Source organism: Sabethes cyaneus, chromosome 2 (genome assembly GCF_943734655.1).
Source record: "Sabethes cyaneus chromosome 2, idSabCyanKW18_F2, whole genome shotgun sequence".
NCBI lineage: Eukaryota > Metazoa > Arthropoda > Insecta > Diptera > Culicidae > Sabethes > Sabethes cyaneus.
Window position 1 is genome coordinate 231679555 of NC_071354.1, and position 26597 is coordinate 231706151.

At 37.5% G+C, this 26597-nt stretch overlaps 1 protein-coding gene across 1 annotated transcript in view; it reads left to right on the forward strand.

The window, feature by feature from the left end:
* Window positions 1-26597, forward strand: part of LOC128736775 (uncharacterized) — a 165108-nt gene that overhangs the window by 114677 nt on the left and 23834 nt on the right. The window contains exons 7-8 of the mRNA XM_053831263.1: window positions 10131-10253; window positions 18426-18935. Coding sequence (XP_053687238.1) covers window positions 10131-10253; window positions 18426-18935 — 633 coding nt within the window. The remainder of the gene's footprint in view (window positions 1-10130; window positions 10254-18425; window positions 18936-26597) is intronic.

Consider the following 26597-nt stretch of genomic DNA (forward strand, 5'->3'; position numbering starts at 1 on the left):
AAAAGCATGCATGAAAAACTTATTTCAATACCAGGAGCTACCACTGACTGTCGCATCGCAGAAGACCGAATGACTTCGTCGATTGTCTGCCGTCCGTCGTTACAATTCTCCACTTTTGTTCCGCAACGAGTGCAATTGACGTGCAATTGACAGTCAGTCAGTCAGTCAGTGATGCTCACTTCGGCTCTGCTCTGCTCCATCATGATCTGACTTTTCGCCGCCAGCTTCGTCACCGATATGACCACTTACTGACAGGACAGGACCGGCACGGGGACGCCGCAGAACTGAGTGGTGCCGTGCCAGCGCGGGCCGTGGCCGAAGCGTAAAAACCGCAGCCATTCACTGAGTTTTATTGAATCGATGGTTTGTCGTTTGTGGTTTCGTCTCTCGGTCTCTGGTCTGCTGGGGATATTTTCACTCACTGCTCACTGATGAGTTTCACAACGAAAGACAAACCAAACTGTCATACAATAATTTCATTGCATCCTTGAAACGGTATATTGTAGTACAAGTGAAATGTTAATCTTCAGCAAACTTTCAACCAAAAAAAAGCCGTTCATACAAAATTCATATTTGAGGCTACAATTTAATGGTCTGCAAAGTTCAACAATCGAAGTGGAAGGTACCTTACCTTCCGAGGACCGTAACTGCTGACATGAAAATTTCAATTACCGAGAATGAGCGTAACGTGGATGCAGAGGGTGGGGTGGCTCAAATATGTCATCGCACTGTTATGGATGGGTGGTGCCCTGCCATACCACGAAGCAATATTGCCACGATGTCACTCAAGAAAGGACATCGGCACGTCAGGATGATGCTGCGCTGGTGTGACAAAACGAACAAAAATAATGCCTTCGGCATGACATCTTCTCCAGCCAGCAACTAACTTTACTCACTAGCAGCTAGCTGCTAGTTGTAAATCACCAATTTCGTTGCTTTTTTTGTTTCTCCCCCCCCCCCCCCATTCTTGCAAACAATAGGTTTCCTGAATGAAAAGAATGCAGTTGTGCTCTTCGGTGTATGGGTATAGTAGTGTAGTGGGTTACTGCTGCAGCACGATGATGTGCATACTTTAAAGTCGCTGACAAAGTGATGCTCTGTCATCCCCGGAGCTCCAGGGCCAAGCTGTCAAGATAAAGCGAAATGGGATTTCTTCTCTTCTATCTGCCTGCGTTCCATAATAATCAAAGGTGGGATCTTTTCACAACACCTGAGGTGCTTTATAAAGTGATAAATTGTTCTGTGCGAGCTGCTAGCTGCTCGCTCATCGTTGCAAATCGTGCTGGCTGAAGCTCCGTAGTTTGTTTCGTTGTTTTGAGAGAAAAAAACTTCGTTTGTTTACAATTAGTTACCATCAGGGGATGGATGTAGCAAGCTAAAGATGAATATTTTATTAAGAGCTTAGAAAAAGGACACTAAATAATTTTCTTCGGGTATAAAATAGGTAGAAAGTTAGTCTCTTTTTAAGCGAGAAAATGTTTCTGTTTTAACAAAACTGCTTCATTACAGCAAGGCAAAGTCTTAGCGCTGTTTTTTACTGGAAAGGCTTCGCAGCTAACTGTTAGTTTAAAGGACAATTGCGAGGCTATTGCTACGATCCTCTTGACTTGAACAGTCTCTTCCAGTCGAGCTTTTAAGGTGCATCGACTGACTTGTTAGATCAGTATCGTACCTGGAAGGCAATTGGGAAACGTTTGTACAATCGACGGAGGGAACAGCAGAAGGAAGTAATGAAACGAATGTGTTCATAGTACCCTAGGGGATGCAAGACGTGAAGGAGAAAGAGCGAACCCAAGCTGGGGGATCCGCGGTTTAAATGACTGTAATAAAAAAGAAATCAACAACAATATAACGGGTGGCGGTAGTTTAGTTAGTAAAACATTCGGGTCTCGATATATTTTTGATCTGGACTTTTGGATTCGTGACTTCTGCAGGCTTGAAATTTGGGCCAGGGTCCTCGGCGTGAAAGGCGTGAAACACCGCGACTGACCGCTCCTAGCATCTTGTACAACTGTTATCGATCTGAATGCTTTTACTTCCCAAGTAACAATTCCAAATCCACTTGGTTTTACTATAATTTTATAAATGTTTTATTGCGGTATTAATCATAGCCTCTGGTTTTATAATGGTATTACGCAATACCAAGATGATACGAGTCAAAACACGCTAATAGCTAGCTATAAAACCATAATAATATTGCAAGTAAGGCTAATTTATTGTGTTTGCCAATATTATCACGATAAAATTAGGCCATTACAAATATTTTTTAAAGTTTTTGCCCTTCTGATGCTAGACACCTGAAAGGGGGAGGCGAAAAAAACAGAGATTTTTTTAATTACGCAAAAAAATGAAGATTTTTAGGAATTTTCAATTGAAGTTTAATCGTGTGGAACTCGCATTCATTCTTGCTTTTGATATATAGGGTTTATTTCTAATTCCCGTCGTAGTAAGGAAAGCCACTCTAATTTTCATCAATTATTAGGTAGATTTAATGAATACTCCAAAAGCTCTGCTGCTGATTTGACTCAAACACACTTACCTTACGATCCGTGTCCTTTGAATTCACTAAAAAGCGATTAATAAAGCATATGATTGATGTTACGCAACTGACTTTATATCTTAAATTCGTCGTACCGTTTTAAAATCCGTCCATCAAAATTTTTCTTCGTCACAATAATGCTTAAGAAGCTAGCGCGCATGTATTTGTGTAGGACAGCATGACAAACGTTCTTTTGTAAAATTTCTGTAGGTTATGCAAGTTTTCCCGGCTGCAGAATAACAACAATGCGTTGCGTGAGTTATTTTCATTTTATGAATGACGGAAATTGAAACGATTAGTCGACATATTCTTTTTCGTCGCACGGAAAAAAGTTGGAAATTTGGCTACTAGGAATTCTTTAATGATAAAAAGCATTTAAATAGATCTCAGCTCACTTTGATTGATCGCGAATGAGAGGCAACAAACTAAAATATTAGGAAATAACTAATTTTGCATTGTGAGTCATAAAAATCGTTGATATTTTTAATAATTTGTGTTGGATAGGACGGAAATAGCCAATTACGACGAAGCAGCAACATACCCTATGTTATTATTTTCCATGCAAAAACCTTCCAAAATAGAGTCAAAATCGAAAAAAAAATTTTTTTGCCGATTTTCGGAAATTACATTATTTGTATACTTCCATTTTTATTTCGTGCTAGAAGCTTCAACACTCCGTACAATCTTTTTTCGAGGTCTTTAGGCTGTAAAACCCACAGATAATTGATTTATACAAAAAAAATTATTAAAGTTTACCAAATTTTTTCTGCCCCCCGATTTTTAGAGCCAATTTTGAAGTGCGGTGGGACAAAAACTTTATAAATAATTTGCAATGGCCTTAGTTGGCTGCGGCACTACTCTTAGAAACTTATAAACTTCTAAACAAAATTAATCTTATTGCGATTACTTGTCAAATCGTAATAAATCAGTTAGTTTAGTTTTATAGTGCTATTGGTATGGTAACACCCTGACCAAACAGATTATTTATTGCTGCTATTTGGAAGAATATTGAAGTTCAACATCGAAAACTTTTTTTTATGTGTGGCCATATTGCCATATTCTGGTACATTTTAACCCGCAAACAAAAAATCTTTAAAGCAAAGTGTAAGTTGCAGAAAGATACTTATTATCAATTTGTTTTCATGCCACATGAGGCACTTAGTAAAATTGTTGCAAATCATTTTAAAAGTTTTTGTCAATTGTTAAATTTTTTTATTTTATTTTTTTATTGATTAAAGAGAATTTTTTTTATGAAATCAATTGTCTGTGGGCTCTACAGCCTGCAAAACTTGAAAAATGAGTGTACGAGTTGAGTTAACACTTCTAGCATGAAAAAGAAATGGAAATTCAAACAGCGGAATTTCCGAAAATCGGCCAAAAAATTTTTCTCGCGTTTTTGTCTTTTTTTCGTAGATTTTTGCATGGAAATTAACAACGTATATATTAAAAGCAAGAATAGATTTGGTTTTCACGTTTAAACAGAAAATAAAAATGCCTAAAACCCATATTTTTTGCTCGATTAAAAAATTCTCTTTGTTTTTTTTCGCCCCCCCTCCCCTTTCAGTGGCCCAACACCGGAGGGACAAAAACGTTTTAAAATATTTGTAATGGCCTTGCTAGAAAAAAAAACTTAACTAATAAAACAACTGTTTTCAAAAATTAAATATTTTCATACTAATATGCACAATTAAATTTAATTCGCATATGCTGCACTACTGCGGAAACTGCTGAAAATGAATTATTTATTCTATCAGAAATTTTATTATGGTCGCTATAAACCAAATCGATCAGCATGATCTGACAGTAAAACTTTAACTTTTCTTCTCACAGCAATATATTTTCTAATTTACGAAGTTGGCTGACTGATTTACATAGCTTCTTAGTCGAGCAACAAGTTTTATACTTTATGGCTTTGTCAAACAAAGCGAAAAGCTTCGTTAAATTAGTGCCCGCAGTGGCTGTCAAGCTTTCTGCTGCTTTCAGCCGAACATACTAAGCCTACTTGAGTTTAGGTCCTGATTCTTGAGCGGGTTCTATAAACCTTCTGAAAAGTGGACCACTTGGTGGGAAAGCAGTTTTATAGCGGTCATAAGAAGGTTCTAGTAGAGCTAATAGCTTTGTAAGCGATTTTATGAAATTAGTCTTCAATTGATAAGTAATTTCGTCTTCCCTCCCCCGCCTTGTTAGGCACCATCTCGTCGTTTGTCTACAACCCCCTCACAGTGCTGATTTCTTTAAAGAATGCCAAGTTTGATAGAAAACCGTTCAGGTGTTCCGGAGTTATGGCGGATTTTTTTACGCTCTTTGAATTAACGTCGCTTTTTACGACGTTAACACCGTTTTGCAGTAATTTTAGAATTAGGACGATTTTTTCGACAATTTTTTGGATTTTAAAGTTTTTTTTCGACCTAACCAGGTTTATTTTATGCGTCACGTACTCCTCGTATTTCGTTGTTTTTTCTTACTCGTTTCATCTTATTTTCTCAACAGCTTTTTATGAAAGTCTGTTTCTTTTTTCTCTGTTCCGTTTTTCGTCCTTTTGAGTCCTGATTTCCCTCTTAATTTTCTCTTTTCTGTTTCGTTTTGTTTTTGTTTTCAGGCCCATTTTTCTCTTCTTTGGCTCGTTTTTCATTATTTTCTCTCCTGTTTTGTTTTTTCTTATCTTCCGTCAGTTTTCGTACCTTTTTCCTTTTTTAACTCTTTTACTATCCCATTTTTCGTTTTCGTCTGTTTCGTTCTTCTTCTCATCGTGTCATACTTTTCCTCCTTTTTTATCACGATCCGATTTTCTTTTCCGTTTTATCCCGTTTGTCTTTCGTATTCGTTTTTTCTCTTCCAACTTTTCCATTTCCCTCTCGTTCTTCCTGTTTTTCTGTTCTCGTTTCTCCATTTTTTACACCCGTATCCTCTTTTCTTCTTTTACTCATTTTCTATCCCGATTCTCTTGTTTTTTGTTAGGTTTTCTCTCATTTACAGTCGAGTATATCCTCATTTTGTTTTTAGTTTTCCATGTTTTCGTTATCGTTTTTCCTTCTATTCTCTCGTTTGTTTTCTTTTATCAAATTTTTTTTCTATCCAGTCTTCTCTTTTTCTCACCTTGTTTTCCCACTTTTCCTCTTCCGTTAAGTCTTCTTCCACTTTTGTTTCTTTTTATGTCCGGTATCTTCTTTCATTCTGACCCGTTTTAATCGGCTTTCTTTTTTTCATTTTCTCTCTTGTGTGTTTTCAATTTTTCCATCCCGTTTGTCCATTTTTGTTTGTTTTTGCACTTTTTCTTCTCCTGTCTGATTTTTTCTTGTTCGCTTTTTTGTCTGTAGAGCAAAAAGTTACAGTAATTCATCTTTTCATAGTAAAAACAGTTGAAAATGTTATAAAAAATCTTAGCACATTTAGTACAGATGGATTGCCGATGGATCTAGAGTTAGTCTGTCTCCTGTTGCTCTCCAGAAAAAGAAGCAAGAAAGGAAAAATGAGACTGAAAAAAACGAACAGAAAGCACGAGTGACAACATGGTAAAAACTGTAGAAACGAAGAAGACGAGAAAAGAGGAAAACGCGAGAGAGAATAACAAAAAATTGGCTTTGAAAAAAAAGAAAAATGAAAGAAAAGACGAAGATATAGAATAGGAGGGAAAACCAGATATAAAAAGAGGAAAAATTGGCAACAACAAAATGGAAGAGAAAAATAGAAAAAACGAAGACACTGCACAACGAACGAAACAGAAAAGAAAACTAAGAAAACGAGAATGCAAATGAAGCTAAACTGAATAGAAAAGAGAGAAAGAAAAACAAGGTGGAAATGGAGGACAATAAAGAACGATATTATGGATAATAGAGAAAAAAGAATAGGAAAGAGACAGAAGAAATAGGGGGACAATAGGGAGAAAAAATGAAATAGAAAACAAAAGTGATAAAACGAAAAAGAAAGACAGAATGTGACAGAAATGGAGGACATAATAAGAGGAAGAACGGAACAGATGAACGTAAAAACGAGAAGGAAAATAAGTTAAAAAGCGAAAAAAGACGAAAGCCGGGATTGAAAAAAGGAAAAAAAGGTGAAACAGAAAAGAAAATGTCAAAAAACGGGACAGAAAAAAGGAGCAACGGACATAAGAACGGGGAAACATGAAACAGAAGAAGGTCAGGGAAAACGGGACAAGATACAAGAGAAAAGGAATAGAGAAAGAGGAAACTGCGGGCACACTATTTAAGAAAGAGGAAAAACGAGACCAGAAAGGGAACACGGAACTATAGAAACCAATCCGTGCGTTTTCCTTGGTGGAACACTTGTTTGAATTCGGTGAATCCTCAAAAACATTTTATAATAAGTAGTTAATAGTAGAATTTTATTAATGACTGCAATTTGCTTTGTCTAGTTAGGCCATTGCAAATCATTTTTAAAGTTTTTGTCACCCCTCGCCCCCCCCCCCCGCCCTTGGAAATTGGAAATTGGCTTAACACATCGGGGGACAAAAAAATAATTTGTAGGATATGAGTTAAGTTTTTTTTATAAAATCAATTGTCAGTGGGCTCTACAGCCTGAAAAACTCGAAAAATGAGTGTACGAGTTGAGTTAACGCTTCTAGCACGAAATAGAAATGGAAGTTCAAACAGTGGAATTTCCGAAACTCGGCCAAAAAAATTTTCCTTCGTTTTTGTCTTTTTGTTAGTAGAGTTTTGCATGAAAAATAACAACGTATATATTAAAAGCAAGAATAGATTTGGTTTTCAATTTTAAACTTTAAGTAAAAATGCCTAAAATTCATATTTTTTTTGTTCGATTAAAAAATTCTCTTCGTTTTTATTCGCCCCCCCCCCCCTTCAGTGGCCAAATACCGGAGGGACAAAAACTTTTTTAAATATTTGTAATGGCCTTAATATTCAATTATTATTATTATTATTTGACCATGAAAATGTTTATTTGATCTGTGACATTTTATGTGTTATTTGTAGTTTGAATTTGTACATAGTCAGAAGATGACGGGGTTTTTATGCCTACAAGAGGATGGCCTCTATTTGGCTTTTCCCCGTCCAAACCAATCTTCCATGGAGACCTAACAGGTCCGATGGGGGGGGGGGGGGGTGGCTCCGTAACCGCAAGGTTACCGAGTCTGCTTTGACAAGCGAGTGGTCGTGAGTTCGAATCTTAGTAGAATCAAGCCATTCGATGTCCAGTAACTTAGCATGGGTTTACTCTCAGGCCCCTCCAATTTACCCTTCCTTCGTGCTGAATTCTATATTTACCATCTGAAGCCTCTTGACAGTGCAAATGTCCCTCCTATAGTTAAGTGTACTGGTCAGGAGTACGAATGAGTCCTCGCCAGGGACGGCTGTAGTATGGGATAGTGCTGGCAGCGAGGAATACGTGGGTAAAGTAGATCAAGCTTTGAAGGAAGGGTAAACCCCAATACACGCAAGCACGCATAAAATTTAATAAGCATATCGCTCACTCAATAGCGATTATAGCAAAAAGAAATGCAGTGCAGGTCATACAACAAACACCCGGGCGATATTACAATAAATCAACTATACTGGTCGCAGTAATGAGTCCACACATGAAAAAAACAGGTCCGATGGGTATGAACCAATAAATAAATAAATAAATAGATAAAAGGAAAAAGAAGAATTTAGAGAGAGAATAAAGAAACTCGATAGAGGCAACAAGAAAAGCGGGGATGGAGGTCAAACGAGATATAAAAGGAGAAATATGGGACAGAAAAGAAGAAAAGAAAAACTGGAAAAATGTATTAAAGAACAAGGTAAAAACCGAAAAACGGGTAATAACAAAGGAAAAGTGGGAAGAAAATGAAAAAAAGGGAGCCAAAAACAGAATAAAAAGACAGAACAGGTAGAAAAACGGGACTTACAAATGGGAAAAACCGAACTGACGAAGGCAAAAACCAAGAAGTAAAGAAGATAAAAAGAGTTGTAAAAATACGAAAACTGGAAACGAAAACAAAGCGAAAAAGAGAAGAGGAAGGACTTATAAAACGGAAAAGCAAATGAAAAAACGAGTGAAAAGAATGAGGAAACCACGGTTGAAAATAAAGGAAAAAGGAACAGGAAACGAAGAAAAACGGAACAATGGAACAGAAAGCACAGTACAGAAAAACGAGAGGAAAATTGAAAGTGAAAGCAAAAGCCAAGAAAACGATACAAAAAAGAAGAAAAACGGAACATAACGTGAAAAAACTGAGGGATTGGAAAAGAGAAAACCGGAAGCTGGTCAGAAAAAAAAGCTAAACGTGCGAGAGAGCAAGACAAAAATGTTAAGTTTAATTTCAAGTAAAACTTCTTTTCTAATTTCGTCTCCAAGCCCGATTTAAAATATAATTTCAATTTCAAAATAATCCAAATTCACGTCTAGTTTGATATTCAATATCAAGTTCATTTTCAATTTTGCTGGGACGGATCTTTGGCTGCACTTAGTGGATGTACGAAGATCGATGGGGATGGATAGTATGTTTGGAGCATCTATTTCTCCAGTTAATAGTTTTCCTACGAGAACTACTTGGAAAATATTTCGCCTCTTTACCAGAGTGTCGATTCCCAGTAGTCGATAATGATCACCATAAAGTGGTAACTGGTTGAGGTTTCTTACGGTAGAATAAAGAGAACATCGCCGGTCCCAGGGTACTCCTCTGCGGAACACCAGACAGGGTAATGAAACTGTCTGACTCGATGTGGCGTAATTTATCGGAAAGCGAGCGGTCAACGAGATAAGATTTCAGCCACTCAATAAAGTGTATTGATGCTCCGAGATGCTCATTTTTAACTACTACGAGTGATCGATACGATCGAACGCAGCTTTCAAATCTGTGTGGATAGTGTCCACCTGCACGCCATTTTCCTTGCTTTTAATGCAATGCGTTGTGAACTGCAGTAAATTTAATATAGATAAAAGAGGTAATTAATATAATTTCTGTATTTACTCGAAATTGCAATACTGCAAGAGCAAGAATCTTTTTAATCAGAACTGTGCTGCAAAACCAATTTTACTTTCCTTAAGTGAAACGCGAGACATACACTTATGTTGTAAATACACACCTGGCCAATTACTGTAATCCCAATCCCGTCATGGCATGATTATTGGTGTAGGATCTTCACCGGAAAATATTTTCATTGGCAGTTCTCCGCGGGCAAAAAAAATTAAAATTTCTACTTCCACATTCTGACCAATTCCCGAAATGACATAAATATTATCTGAGGCTTGGTCAAGTAAAATTTTTGTCATAGTCCTCTGGTATATATTAGTTTATACCGCTCGACAATCCTGTCCTCACATAGCCATAAATGACGATGTTGAATATCCTTATTCAGCTTAACTCGATTTCAGTGAATTTCCATCGCATCATGCTGACTGCTTGTGCCTTCGTGTTCCTCAGAATCGACACACAACGAGAGACCGAAAATTTTCCATGATTTGGCGAACTGCAGTGTTTAATATTTAATTAACTTGGAAAATTCATGGAATACCGGAGAGCAAACAGAAAAACGAACGAAGATAATCTTTCATCGATTATTGATTATCCAATTACTCAAAGTTCGACAACCAACAGTTAATAAATATTCATTCTCTTTCTCTTTTTCAGATATCAATGAGTGCACCGAGTACGGTGAAGACATTTGCGAATACGGATGCTCGAACACTGTTGGCTCGTTTATCTGCAAATGCCCGAAGGGATTGCGTGTTACCGACAATAACAAATGCATGGGTAAGTTCTTCTCCGTATTGTTTTGTTGCTGTTGTTGTTGTGTTTGTAAACATTTCCCAGGGGAAAATTGTGTACAAGTGTACAGTACAAGTGCCGTTCTTTAGTTCACTGATAAGCGTTGTTGCCTTTACAAACGATGCCGGTAAGTGATGCTGTGGGTGGTAATTGTGTCAGATTGAATGCATCTCCTTCAACACAGACTTCCTGTGTAGTAAACTAACAATTAACTGGAATAAAAGTTAATCTTTCGACACTATCAGAAGGCCGAAAATTTAGCCCGACCGTCCGATATCTAAGTAATTATAAATGTTTATTAGATTCAGTATGTTTCGAAATCAAATTTACATATTTGAATCTCATAGATCCTCGTTTATGAGGCGCCTTCGAAAACAAACGACCATCAGATAGTGTGTGCCTGCGTGCGTGCGTGCGTGCCGGAAGGCAAAATTTAAATGAATGTAGTGCCAGCACTAATCGCTTTCTGACTGAGTGTGGTGGCCAGAATAGATAGAACGGTCGAGTCGACCGCATGTATGTAAATCTCCCCCCGGATAGGGCAGAAGATTGCTGGTTAGGCACAGTCAATATGAATTCTCGAAGCACAACCGAACCGATTAATGCAAATCAGTTTCACAGCATATATTTATGAGGAAAGTTTGTCTTGATCATGTATCGGACGATTCTGTAATCGCTCCGACATGGACGGTACTTATGAATTCCTCTAGTTCTAGCTTACTCTGCATTTGCAACAAACTAGAAATTACATTTTTCCAATTTGCTGAGAGAAATCCAAATCAAACCTGAAAGCAATTTATTTACAGAAATGCAATCGTATTCGTCCATCCATTTTGCCTGTCTAACGTAAATTCAAAAAGGGTCATTTTCTAACATTGTGTAACTAACGGGCGCCGGACGGAGAAACGAGCTCAAAAGTGCCGGCCAAGTAATTAAAACATGCAAATGCCATAATCTCGATTTAAACTTGTTTACCAGTGGCAGTTCTCAGCAATAAGCAGCAGTGTAACAAGTGGGAATTATTACTTGCCATGTCGTCGAATGTACGGAGAGTCAGTCGGTAGCAATCCGAGCAAAGCCTCGTTCGAAGAAAACCCAAAACCGAAACGAGAGGAAATTAAACCAGCATCCAGAAACCACACCACCGGCAGCAGCTGTGTGCGTGTGGGTGAGTGCAGCTTTCGTATCCAATTCCAGCAATGCAAATGTCTTGCAAACATATCCCCAGCGCTAGACAAATGGCAAACGAATCAACACCAGAAAACCGGTACGTTTCAAGCAAGTCGGCAAAACAGGATTAGATTTCTCACTGTTGAGTCCTTAGATCGAGAGTCGTTCCAAGAGTCTGCTATTGAGTATCTAGGATAGCAATTTGTACCGGTTTGTTTCTCGATGAAGGTAAATGTTTAATAACAATTGCATCAGCATAGCCTGCAGCTAATAAATTGCCCATTGAAGGTAAAATGATCGACAGGGGCAAGAAGCTCGAAACTAAGCTTACCAAACATGAAGCAAATAATGCTGGACGCTGACGTGGGCAGAGCTTGATGGTCGAGTACTAAACTTAGTAGTCCTTAGTATTTAAAGCCAGATTATGTCAATTCCTACTTTGATTCTAACTTTGATTTTAAATCCAACTTCAAGTACAATTTCAAGTTCAATTTGAAACCAGTTCCATTTTTAAGTCCAATTTAAGTGAAAAACTCAGAAAAAGGGAAATTTTTTGGCCATCAAGCGTACAACGACAATTGATTTTATACAAAAAGGTTTACTCATGACCAACTGTTTTTTTTTTGTACTCCGATTTTCAAAGCAAATTTTAAAGATAAGGGAGGGAGGAGTTAACAAAAACTTTAAAAGTGATTTGCAATGGCCTAATTGGCATGAAAAGAAGAAAATGAAGGAAAAATTGCGACAGAATAGAAAGGAAAACAAAACATCAAAAGAAGGGGATAAGAAGCAAACGGAAAAAACGACGTAAAAAACGAAGAAACTGGACAGACCGACATAAAGAGCTGAAAAAATTAGAGAAAAGATGAAACAGAAATCGAATAAAACATGAAAGAAAATGAACATAAACTGGACAGAAAAGAATTTAAGCGAGAAAAAAAAAGAAACGGGAAAATGGAGAAACGATAACCAACGAAAAGGAAAAATGGAACAGAAAAAGAAAAAAAATTGAGAGAAAAAATAGGAACTGAAGACAAAAAAATAAAAAGGAAAACAGTATACTAATATTACAGAAAAGGGGGAATAAGCAGGACTTAATAAGAAGAAGAACGGGACATACAAAAACGAATAACGAATTGTAGAAGGGGTTAAAAGTGGAAAAAGACTAAAACCGGGACCGAATAAGAGAAAAAGTTTAAAATGGGAAAGAAAATTATAAAAAACAGGCGATAGTAAATGAGCTGCACACACACACAAACACACACACACACACACTCACACACACACACACACACACACTCACACACACACACACACACACACACACACACACACACACACACACACACACACACACACACACACACACACACACACACACACACACACACACACACACACACACACACACACACACACACACACACACACACACACACACACACACACACACACACGAACAGAACGTGTCAGAAAAGGGGGAAATGGGGGCTGAATAAGAGGAAGAACGGAACAGACGAGAACGAAAAACGGAATAGAAAAAAGCTAAGAAGTGAAAAACGATGAAAAACGGCATCGAATTGAAGAGAAATGTAAGAAACCGGACAGAAAAAGACAAAAAACGAAAAATAGGAAATGGGAAATAGGAAAAACGGACCAGAAGATGATGAAAAAATGGAAGAATAAAGACGAAAAACAGAACACTGGAAAATCAGGATTTGAGAAGGGGTCGAAAAGATCACGAACAGGAAAAGAGGAGACTGCGGACAGAAAAAAGGACAATGGAGAATGAAAAAGAGAGAAAACGAGACAAGAAAACGAATTCAAACAAAAGAAATCAAAAAAGAAGATAAGACTCGTGAGAAAGAAAAGAAAATCGATAGAGGATATGCGAAAAATGGGAAAAAGAGGTCTAACGGGACAAAGAAGGAGACTGTTGGGACATAAAATGGGTAGAAATAGAGGAAAGAAAAACAGAATGCATATAAAAATAACTGTTTTAGTGAAAACAGATTAAATTTATCCCAGCGCAATCCAAAGATATTCCCTTCTACATTGATAAAAACAGGGTAAAATGTTGTTTATTTGATCAAACGTATTCTGTCATCGAATTCCTCATGAAAATTGCTTTTTGATGACGAAAATAGATCAATTTTATAAAGTGAGCAAACGAGATATAAGAAGAGAAAAGGTTGAAAAGAAAAAAATGAAATAAAAAAAATTGAAGTAAGCAAGAGACTGGACAAAAAAAGATATAGAATTGAAGAAAAAAGAAAAAACAGAAGAAAAAATAGAATAAAAGGAAAAAAAAGGAAAAACTATAAAGAATACGAGGTAAATGAAGAAGGCTCTAAAGATAAACTGGACAGAGAAAGAGTTAAAATGCAAAAACCGCGTAAACTGGGACTATAAAGAAGAAAAAAGTTAAAAATAGAACAAAAAATTAAAAAAGATAAAACTGAAAAAATGGTGAGAAAAAATACAAACAGAAAACAAAAAAGATAAAACGGAAGAGAAAAACGGAATGTAACAGAAAACGAGGAAGAACCTAACATAAAAAAAGGTAATACGGATCAGACGAAAACAGAAAATGGGATAGAAAAGGAATTGAAAAGTAAACTAAAACGAAACGGTCTGAATAAAAGAAAAAAAGGCGGATGTTGAACAGAACAAAAAACGAGACAAGAAAAGCGAAAAAACAAGCCAGAAAATGAAGAAAAATTAAAGCGAGATGGAATAGAAAACAGAAAAGGAACAGAGATGGGCATTAAAAAAGAAAAAATGAGTGCGAAAAAGAGGGAAAACGAGACAACAAAGTAAATACGGAATAGAAAGCATGAGAAATTGAAAGGGAAAAGAAGAATTGTTAAAGAGATAAAAAAGAAAATCGCTAGAGGAAACGAGTGGAACGGAAAAAAGGGTGAAACGGGATATAGAAGGAGACAATTGGGACAAAAAATAGACAGAAAAAGAAAAACAAAGGAATGCATATAAAAGTAACTTTGTTTTAGTAGAAATAATGAATTTATTCTAGCTCAGCCAAAGCTATCCCCGTCGTTAAAGTCGTTATCAGATCGAACGCCACGCAACGAAGGAAAACGAAAAAAATTGAGAAAGTAAGAGACTGGACAGAAGAGGATGTAGAACGGAAGAGGAAAGAAGAAAAAATAGAGAAAAGTCATAAAAAACGAAGAAAACGAGAAAGCAAATAAAGATAAACTGGACAGAAAAGAAGGGCTAAATAAAACAAACACAGATAAACAAAAAAAGAACAGAAAACGATAAAAAACTAGACAGATGAAGAGAAAACGTAACTGGAAAAAATTGCAAGAAACAATAAAAACGTAAGGCAAAAAGGATAAAACGGAAAATAAAAAAAAGACGTGACAAAAAAGGGAGGAAAACAAGACATGAAAAGAGGAAAGAACTGCCATAAAATGGGAAAAAATGGCAAGTAAAAGTGCAAACGAAAGACATGAAGGATAAATGGAAAATAAAAACAGAAACCAAAACAAAAACTGAGAAAGAAAAGAGTTAAAAAGAGGAAAAAACACGAAAACCGAGACTCAATTCGTAAAACGCTGAAAGTCTGAAAAGAAAAACGTACCAGAAGATGTTAAAAAACAGAACAAAAAAGACGGAAACAGAGGAAGTTTAGGAAGTTTAGGAAATGGTCGAAGAGAAAATGAACAGAAAAAAAAGAAGTCGGCTGACAGGGAAAAGGAGAGTGAAATTAGAGGGAAAACGAATATGGAATAAAAAATAAGAGAAATTAAAAAGGAAAAGCAGAATTGCGAGCGAGAAACAAAACAAATCGATAGAGGAATCGAGGAAAACGGGAAGAAGCGGAATATAAAAAGAGACAATTGGAATATAAGAAGAACACGGAAAAGAAACGAGGGAAATGGAAGCAAAATACTGGAGCAAGTAAGAGACTGGACTGTAAAAGATGCAGAACGAAAGATAAAAGAAAAAAAGGAAACAGCAAAAAAACGAAGAAACGAGAAAGGGAATGGACAGGAAAGGAGCTACAGAGCGTAAGAAGACGAAAACCGGGAATAAATAAAAGAATAAAGTCATAAATGGAACAAAAAATGACAAAAATCGAGACCAAAAAAGTGATAAAACTGAGCACAGAAAAATAACGACAAAAAATGCAAACGTAAGACGAAACGCATAAGACGGAAATAAAAAACAATACGTGACAGAAAGGGGGAAAAAGACATCAAAATAGGGAAAACGGACCAGAACTAAACGGTAAATGGGATAGAAGAAGAGTGAAAAATTGAAAATATACAAAAAACGGAATTAAATATGAGAAAAAAAAGTCGAACGTTAGACAGAAGATGACAAAAAACGAGGAAAATGAGGAGAACTGGAAGACTCAAAACGGAACAGAGGGACACCAGAACTACGGTAAAGGGCAGAAACCGATAGAATAGAGGACTGAAAACAAACAGAGAAAGAGAAAAGAAAAATGGGAATGAAAAAAAGGAAAACTAGACAAGAAAGGGATTACCGAATAGAGTACAACAAAAACTAAAATAGAAAAGAAAAAAGGAAAACCGGGAACGAAATGGAAAATGGAAGCAAGAAACGGAATAAACCTGGCAGAAATGACGGAAAAACGGGACATCATAAGAATGAAAAACGGAACAGACGAAGGCGCAAAACGAGAGGGAAAGGAGATAAAAATAGTTAAAAAAGACGAAAATAGGAAACGAGAAAAAAAGAAAAGACGGAAAACGGTAAAGAAAATCTATATCTATAAAAATGGATTTCTGTCTGTCTGTCTGTCCGTATGTTCTTTATAGTATCGAAAACTACTGAGCCGATCGACGTGAAACTTTACATGTAGGGGTTTTTGGGGCCGGGGAAGGTTTTTATGATGGTAAGAGACCCCTCCCCCTAAGAGGGGGACTGCTATACAAATGACACACAAATTTCTGCATAATTAGAGAACTTATCTAGCAAATGGAATCAAATTTGCCATGCGGGTGTGTTTGGAGGCAAGCATTTTTTCTATGATGAATTAGGACCCCTCCACTTTTTAGGAGGGGGGGCTCCCATACAAATGTAATACAAATTTTCTCATAACTTCAAAACCAATCTAGCAAATGGAACCAAATTTGGCTTGTGAAGGTTTTTGGAGTCAAGATTTTTGACGTAGGATTACGCTTTTGTTTACTATACTGGGACTGGGTAGCACTTTGTGAAAACGAAAATAGAAGTGTAACGTTTGAATGAAAGATTTCAAATGCTAATAAATTTCTATTCCGTTACAATTTTCTGGGTTAATTTGTCACCTCGAAGTTTTTAAATATTGACTTCATTAATTAGTCCGCAAACCGTGCCCATGTACAAAATTCATAAAATTCAAAGACCGTCTGACTCAAACTGTAAATCCTCAATTGCGCTAAGCCCAATCCGTAGATTTAAAAAAAATCTGTTTTAGGTTTGAGGAATAACCCTATGAGAACTGTTATTTAAAGAAACATTGTTATAAAGAAACATATTAGGCCATTGCAAATCATATTTAAAGTTTTTGTCACCCCGCCCTTGGAAATTGACTTGAAAAATCGGGGGGCAAAAAAATAATTTGTAGGATATGAGTCAAATTTCTTTTTATAAAATCAATTGTCTGTGGGCTCTACAGTCTGAAAAACTCGAAAAATGAGTCTCCGAGTTGAATTAACGCTTCTAGCACGAAACAGAAATGGAAATTCGAACAATGGAATTTCCGAAAATCGTCCAGAAAAATTTTCCTTCGTTTTTGTCTTTTTTCGTATATTTTTGCATAGAAAATAGTAACGTATATATTATAAGCAAGAATAGATTCGGTTTTCACATTTAAACCTAAAATAAAAATTCTTAAAATCCATGTTTTTTTGCTCGATTAAAAAATTCACTTTGTTTTTTTTTCGCCCCCCCCCCCTTCAGTGGCCGAACACCGGAAGAACAAAAACTTTATAAAATATTTGCAATGGCCTTGTTTAAAGAAACATACCAAATTATTCACAAATCATCATGTTCGATATTAAATCTTAAACAGAAGCCGGAGCGTGCCCAATCCTGATAAAGCTTGCTCTTCTTGTCGATTTATCATTATTATCAGGGCTTAAGCTCCACTTTTGTAATTCAATCTCGCCGCTCTACGCGTCCGACATAAATTCATTCACCAATATTGATGCCCGAAATCCACACCCCATTAATCCCTTGCGGGGGGTACAATTGCACGAAATATGAGCTGCATTTCCGAATTCGCTCGGTACGAAAACTATTTCTGCTGATTACGGTGAAATATGGGAAGACCACGTAAACACAATTCCCCCACCCACACCCCCCACTCCATCCCCCACACTCGCCCCCTAAAAGAAGCAATGAAATTGAAACCTGCTGGTGCAATGCAACCAACGGCTGCGGTAATGCTGTTCCGTTCTTTCCGGATTTATACACAAATAATTACGGGTACAACTCGCCCGCAACCCACAATCACATCGTCGTTTGAATATGCTGTAGCCCTCCAGTGAGTGTGCGGTTGAAACTGCCGACTGTCGAATTTATATTTGCGAAGACTGTGAGAGACTGATGATGGTCGAACCTGCAAGGGCTTACCGCACCAGAATTTTGTATCTGTACATTATGGTGTTATAACGGCACACTTTTGAAAGGAAGCATGCATTCGAACCCATTCATTTTCCCGCCCGCCTTAACATGGTGCTATCCTTCTGGCCACAGAATTGCGGTGGTGCTTGCCAAGAGAGCGAAACTTTACCAGCAGCGTTTATTTGTGCGCTACAAAATCGTCGCTAGAGTACAAGTTTTCCATCAGTTGTGTGTCGATGGTTTCTTAAAAAGTTGTAAAGTAACTCGCAAGCAACGGCCCACTTCACCAAATTCCATAACCGAACGTTCGGCCTGGCCTGGTCTGCAGACAACAACAAAAAATATTGAATTCTCTTTTTGCATATCCCTCTTTGCTTTCAGACGTAAACGAGTGCCTGCTGCGGAACGGTCACGGACCCTGCCAGGATACGTGTATCAACACTTGGAGTGGCTATCGGTGCAGCTGTGCCGGTCTGCCGGGGACACGGCTGGCGCAGGATGGCCACAGCTGCGAGGATATCGACGAATGTACGGTCAACAACGGCGGCTGTTCGCACACCTGCCTGAACACGCTCGGGCGGGCATTCTGCGTGTGTCCCGCCGGGTACATGCTGGACGACGACTGGAAAACCTGCATCGACATTGACGAATGTTCGAATCAGAAATCGATTAGGCAGGAATTTCGATGCCAGGGAAGCTGCATTAATACGGTCGGCTCGTACCGGTGTCTGGAGCCGGAGGACGAACTGGACGCGAGGGACGGTCCCGGTCTGCCGGTTGGCAGCCAGCTGCTGCTACTGCCCAAGCAATCGGATGAACTGGACGACGGAAGCGATGACACGCTGTGTCCTTCCGGGTACTATTTCAATACGACAATGGGCGACTGTCAAGGTAGGTTCAATAGCAGTGTAGTCGAGCATTCGCAGCGCAGTACCTACGTGTGGTCTGGCACACTGCACAGGTAGAAATTGCGTCATATTAAAGAGCAGAGTCGGTTTCAGGCAATTGTTGTTTGATAGGACATTAGATTTTTTTTAGGTCCTGCGATACCTATCAATAGTTTTGCTAAACTATTCGAGATTTGCTTTGGCACTATGATACCCAAACTTTTTTGGTTGTAGTTTAAACAATATGTTTTTCGAGTCTCTCATTGAATTTTATGTTACACGTCATGTTTTCCTCCTGTAGAGATTTATTTTTTGATTTTCGCAGATATCATCTGCTTGAATATTTTGTAACTCATAAATCAGTGTGGATTTAAATATTGCTGTGGAATTTAAACAATCAGTTACTGTTGCTGCTGCTGTGTTAATGCTGTGGTCGCTGTCAGTGGGCAGATGCCTATCATATTTGCTTTTCGTTCGTTGTTTCCGCTGTTGGATGCAAACGCAGAATTTTGAATTGACTACGGTAAAGAGTGAATATTTAGTTTATATTTGATATTGATAAAGACGGGCTGTGGCTTTACTTTTTTCTCAGTAATTCGTTAACCAATTACCAATTCGTTAACCATTCCACGTCATACCACAATTGTTCTCTTATTCATTGTTTGAGGGCGATTAGTCCTTCAAAATTCTTAAAATTTGCGTATGATCTTATTTACCGTATCCCTTTAAGCACGGAGGGTTTTAGTGACGATATTTTTGGTTTTTGGATCAATATAATTTTTTTTATCGCTCAAGATACCAAAACCAGTGTATTCTACACATTACAATAAATATTTGCTAAATTTAGCAACCTACACAATTGTGTGGTTTCGGCCATATCTTATACCATTGCACTATGGGCATAAACGAGCCGAAAAAACGGATGCAAATAAGATATGGCCTGCAGGCTGATAAAATGTAGGTGATCTTATGTAAAATTTTCTGGAGAATCGCATGGTGCTCACCGCTTTCCTGTTCGTCATCCGGAAGTGCCCATTTTGCTCATTTTCTCCTATTTTTAACATTTTTTACCCTTTTTGGACTATACCAAGCTAGGCTTTGAAAAAACAAAACATGAAAAACCTAATTATTTTGTGTAAAGAAGTCCACAGAATTGAATAGGGTTGACCCCGTTTAGCTTAGAGCGAGATTATCGCTTCGAGGCTCATAGACTTCAGCTTCTGAAGCAGCGGAACGGTCGCTACGTAGCTATGGAAATACGCGCAACTTTTTGCAAGTTAAGTTTTAACTAACCTTAATACAACAGATATACCGGAACGTCCAGATTGGCTTAACAACATTCAAATGTTGATCCAAGAATTTGTCTTAGAAAATCCCGTAGTTAGCATCATTTGCCACACTTCTCTATTATTTTACAATTTATAAATGACCAGTTTTAGGTTCTGGTAGTACTCTAAACGGAAGTTCCCTAGTGTGGAGCATGAACGAATGCTCTACAGCAGCGGTTCCCAAATGGGGGTTCGCGAACCCCCAGGGGTTCGCCAAAACTTTAGTTTGCTGCAGAGTAGTATAGGGAAATCCGTCAGGGGGTACGCGAATCGAAAAAAGGTTGGGAACCGTTGCTCTACAGTATAATGTATTCATTCTTACTGACTCAAAATGAGATGTCAGCAGCAAATTTCGTTTTGTTTTATCTATTACTTATGACGTGAAAAAATAATCCCACTGCGATCTGGAATATCTCTGGGAAAATGGATCCAAAATTTGCTAATATATTTTTTCATTGAAGGTCAATCTAAGGTGGTTCTTTGAAGACAAGTTGTATAAAAATCGATCAAAAAATAGTAAAGATCGAGCCAAAAGTGTAACGGCAAGTACACAAATTTTTGAAGTCCCGGCGGGAACGTAAAGGTTAAAGTAGGTATGCAATAAGGCCGAACCTACACAATTGTGTAGGTATGAAAAACAATGTGCATAAGTAAGTTGTAAAAGTTATTTCGCGTAAATTTTTAATTACATCAATTAGAAATACTTATATATCAATTTTGTTGATTTTTTCGGTGAAAATAAAAACTATGATGCTTTCAGCGGACGTTTCGACTTACTATCCTTCAGTCATTGACTACGCGTAAAACATAATTACATTTATTTACCAAAATTTATTTACAAAATAAAATAAATACTCCATACATAGAGGTTGCGTCGGAAATTGAAAAAAGCATTAGATTCAAACAGAATGCTGATGAGATTAGGGCGGAAATCTCGAATATTATGGTCAACCACATTAACTACGAAATGCAGCCCCGAAATCATGAAAATGATTGGATACGCAAAGATGTACAACATAGCAGAGAATTTCTCAAAGAGCATCCAGAATTGCTGATATCGAAGGCGGACAAGGGTACACAAACAGTTATCTTTTCGGCGCAGGAATACCGTGAAAAAATGAATGAGATGCTGGGAGATGAAAACACATACCAAAAACTGCAAACAGATCCAACGAACAAAATTCTGAAAAAAGTGAATGCCTTTGCAGACCAGTGGTTGGATAAGAAATACATCGAGAAGCGCATACACGCAAAGCTCAAAATGTCCAGCAGTGACCCACCGCGCATATACGGGCTGCCCAAGATACATAAGGAGAATATGCCACTAAGACCAGTAGTGTCTACTATTGGTTCTGCCACGTACAACTTGGCTAAAATGCTGACCAATGCAATAAACAGCACTGTTGGACAAACCGCACATCATGTGAGAAACAGCTTTGAGTTTGCAAATGAGATAGCGGGAGAGCAATTTCCTACCGACGGCATTCTGTTCTCATTGGACGTGAAGTCGCTGTACACTAACGTGCCAATTGAGCTTGCGTTGGAGTGCTTAGAGGAAAGATGGAATGCAATCAACAAAAATACAAACATCGACAAAGCGAGCTTCTTGGCAGCGGTAAAGGTAGTGTTAGAATCAACCTACTTCGTATATGATGGGCACTACCACCAGCAACACTATGGGGTACCAATGGGGAGCCCTCTCTCGCCAGTAATTGCAAACGTAGTAATGGAAAAGCTGGAACAGGAGAGTATGCGCTTACTACAGGAAAATCAGGTTCCGCTCCTATACTACCGCCGATATGTGGATGACTGCCTGTGCATCGCAAAGGAGGAACACATTCAAGCAATCTTGGAAACTTATAATGCGTTCCAGGAAAGGCTTGAATTTACCATTGAAAAAGAACAGCATGGAAAGATCAAGTTTCTGGATATGATGCTAACCCGGGACAATGGAAGAATTTTAACAAATTGGCTGCCCAAGCAAACCAATGGGAGATACCTGGACTATACATCGGAGAGCCCGTTTCAACATAAGTGTAACACAGTAATCGCATTATACGATCGAGCAATCAAACTAAATGATCGTCCAGCGGCAATACAGACAGCAACAAAAATCTTAGAGAGCAACAGTTATCCGATTTGGTTTACTCAAAAAATGTTAAAACAGCGCGTACACAAACACTACAACACAATGGAAAATGAAATTCAAAATAGTGAGGATGCAAAATACACCCTATGTACCGGGCTTAAGCGAAAAAATAGCTAAAACACTTAGGAAAAAATGACTTAATAGTTGCTACAAAACCTAGGGACAAAATAAAAAATAAAGTTTTCAGTAAACTGAAAGACCCGATCCCGGCTACAAAACAGAAGAATGTTGTTTACTCCATACCATGTGGAGCAGGAGATAACATGGAATATATAGGACAGACAGGTAGAAGACTAGAAACCCGAATAGCGGAACATAAAAATGACAGTAGAAAATCAGAAGCTAGGACAGGTTTAACGCTACATACTATACAAGAAGGTCATGTTTTTGACTTTAAAAATACGCGCGTTTTGGAAAAAATCGAAAACAAGGAAACCCGTCTCACAGCCGAAATGTTTCACATTAAAGTAAAAGGACAAGAGCGGACCGTAAACTTACAGCGAGAGTGCGGGAATTTTAATGACACATACAACGGTCTAATGACTAAACTGCGACAATTAGAAGACAAGAAAAAACGATTGCTTAGTTAGTAATAGTTATAGAGGACGACGCAGTGAGAATAGATGTTTAATGTAAGTTTGTGCTGACGATAGAAAACTGTTCGAAATTAATTTGTGTAAAATAGTTAAATAAATGTAATTATGTTTTAGGCGTAGTCAATGACTGAAGGATAGTAAGTCGAAACGTCCGCTGAAAGCATCATAGTTTTTATTTTCACCGAAAAAATCAACAAAATTGATATATAAAATTCACGGTGACGAACTCCAACAATAGAAATACTTATTACCAATAATGTTTTATCTAAGCAATTTCGAAATACGGATCCAATAAGAAAATACGACAGATAAAACTTTTTGCTGTTTTCAGAAGATTTTGAAGACTAGACAATAATTAATCCAAACACAAAAGAAAACTTCTTTTCAGCTATTTTCTATTTTTTTATGAGTTACGATGTTTACACAAGAGATTGGCGCCATACATGTAAAAGTACGACGTTTAGAAAGGAAAGGAAAATTTTTTAAAAGTAGTCATGTCTCACCTACACAATTGTGCGGGCTCGGGCTTAAAGGGGTATATGACTTCTCCCATCACTTATGTTTTTAAACTAATTATCTTAACTTCGAAATACCCCCGCACTTGGAAAGCATCTAAAATTATTCCTTTATTCCAATCTGAAAAAATAGAATTGAAGACCACCATAAGAGTACAATAAAACTCAGATTGTTGCTTGGGTCGGCACCTTTTGGACGCCGTAAATCTAACAAATCTCTTCTAAATTTCTTCGATGCACAGTACTTCTCAACATGTTTAATATTGAGGTGCAATTTCAGACAGTAGTCTATAGACTTTAATGAAAAAAAGAGACTTTAACATCGTTTAATAGATTAGAATATTTTCATGCGAGATACCTGCAGGCAATTTATTCATCCATACCACGTATAGTAATGGTCCTAAGTGAATACCTTGTGGTACTCCGGAGGGTACCGTAAACGAACAACATTTGTTGCCGCACATTTTCACAAATTGTACTCTGTGTTCGAGATGTGATTATAACCAAAAATAACCTGGAAATTAAATAAAAAGAAAACTTATCTAGTTTAATTCTACTATATGTATATTTTATTCTTGACAGATACGAATTTCGCCTACGACATTCAGCCTTCCTCAGTATCTGTTTTCGAGCTCAAAAATTAGTTCGAAAACAGACACTGAGGAAACACTGAGGTCGTAGGCGAAATACGTATCTGTCAAGAATAAATTATACATAGCAGAACTAAATTGGATAAGTTTTCTTTTTATTTAATTGCCAGGTTTCGTATTCTACTAAGACGCTCCAAAAACTTCAGTCAACCAAAAATAAAAAAAAACCTACATTAAGGCTAAAGGTACTGAAAACACCTAAAATCATAAATGGATCAAAATAAGGTATCATATTAAATTCCAAATTACGTCTTAGATGGTCCCACTTTCTCGTTACTTCTGTCCCACTTTCTATCCATTGCTGCCCCACTTTCTTGATATTTCTGTCCTACTTACACTCTATTTCTGTTTCATTTTTTCTTTTTTTTTCCTAATTGCTCTCTATTTTTTCTATTCTCTACATTTTTGTCCCAATTTCTCTCCATTTCCGTCCCACTTTCTTTTCATTTTTGTCCCACTTTCTCTCCTATTTCTGTCCTACTTTTACTCAATTTCTGTCCCAATTCTATTCATATCTGTCACACTTTTTCTCCATTTCTGAACCACTCTCCCCATATTACTCTAGTACTTTACTTTACCAACAGACAACAATACCCTACCTACCCCCCCTCCTTAACACCTAATACAGTTAACATCGGAACATTGACATAAATTCTTGCTGAGACAGATGAAAGTCGAACACTGCCGAAACTCGGTTTAATCCTCGTAGCAGACTAATGATGACGCACTGATTAGCACTGTAGTTGGTGCGATGACGAGACAGGTTAAGTAAAGGAATCCGTAATACTCTTAATGGCGCGTTTAGGTTGATCTGGCAAACATCGAGACAATTCATGTTAAAAGTCAGGGTTTCAGAGACTATCATGGAGCGAGCTGTTTCTCGGTGGCGTGAAATATAGAAAAAACATTAATGGACCAAGAAGACTGCCTTGCGCAATCCCGAAAGTAGCGGGGTGCGAATCAGAGATTTCGTCCTGTTAAGTAAGAATCTAGCAAATTCAACAGATTGCCACTAAAACTGTACCAATTCAATTTAGCGTCTGCAATACGGTGATACAGTGGAAAGAGATAGGAGAAACAAACATATCTGTACCACTTTCACTGCAAACCTGATTCACTTCCTCTGCGAGTCTGTTCCACTTCCTCTATATTTATGTTTTCTCTCCATTTCTGTTCCATTTTCTTTTCATTTTTTTATTTTTTCTCTCAACTTTTTCCTATATTTTTCACATTTATGTCTCACTTTCTCGATATTTCTGTACTATTTTCTCTTTATTTCTATACTACTTACTTTCCATTTCTATTCCACTTTCTTCGTATTGTTGTCCCACTTTCTTCACATTTCTATCTCACTTTCTCTCTATTGTTGTTTCCCTTTCACTCAAATTCTGTCCCACTTTTTCTCTATTTTTGTCCCACTTTCTCTCCAATTCTCTACCACATTCTTTTAATTTCTGTCCCATTCTCGTCGTATCTGTCCCACTATCTATATTTCTACTTCAATTTGTTTCCATTTCACTTTTTCTTGCTTTCGCGCCACCGTAAGAGCACCACAATAATAAAATTGGTGGACAAGACACAAACACGTATCACTCTTACAACATTTAAAGATAAAAACAATATTAACAAAAATTATTTTTACCTACGAGTCGACCGGTTTCAGGCATTCTATGCCTATCATCAGGACGATGCCGATGTCCAACTGATTACGTATTGTTTATCTGGTTGTATCCACGTCGAAGAGCGGGAGAAATTGTTAAATTGATCTCACTTTTTTGCCAATCCAAAGAGAGGGGAAATTATTGGTGGATCATCTCCATTCATAAGAGGTTTCTCTGCATTGGCGATATACATTGATTCCCATGCATTTAGCAGTGAAACCTTCTTAATGGTTTTGATTAATTTCGCACTCTCCCAATTTATTTTATGCCGTAATTCTTCACTGTGCGCTGCTACACTAGAGTCACATGATCGGCTGTGCTCCACGGCCTTCCTATGTTCCCTTAGTCTAATTTTAAATTTGCGACGTGTTTGTCCAATGTAGATAGCGGGGCAATCTTGGCATGGAATTTGATATATTCCAGATTGTTCCCGGTCGTTCCAGGTTCCAGATTGAAACCGGTCGACTCGTAGGTAAAAATAATTTTTGTTAATATTGTTTTTATCTTTAAATGTTGTAAGAGTGATACGTGTTTGTGTCTTGTCCACCAATTTTATTATTGTTTCCATTTCTGTCCGATTTTCTCTTCATTTTTTCTATTCTCTCGACTTTTACCCATTTTTTCACATTTCTGTCTAACTTTCTCGATATTTCTGTACCACTTTCTTTTCATTTCTTTGCTACTTTCTTTCCATTTCTATCCTGCTTTGTTGTATTTTTATCTTATTTTCTCTTAATTTCTGTCCCACTTTCTCTCGATTGATTTTT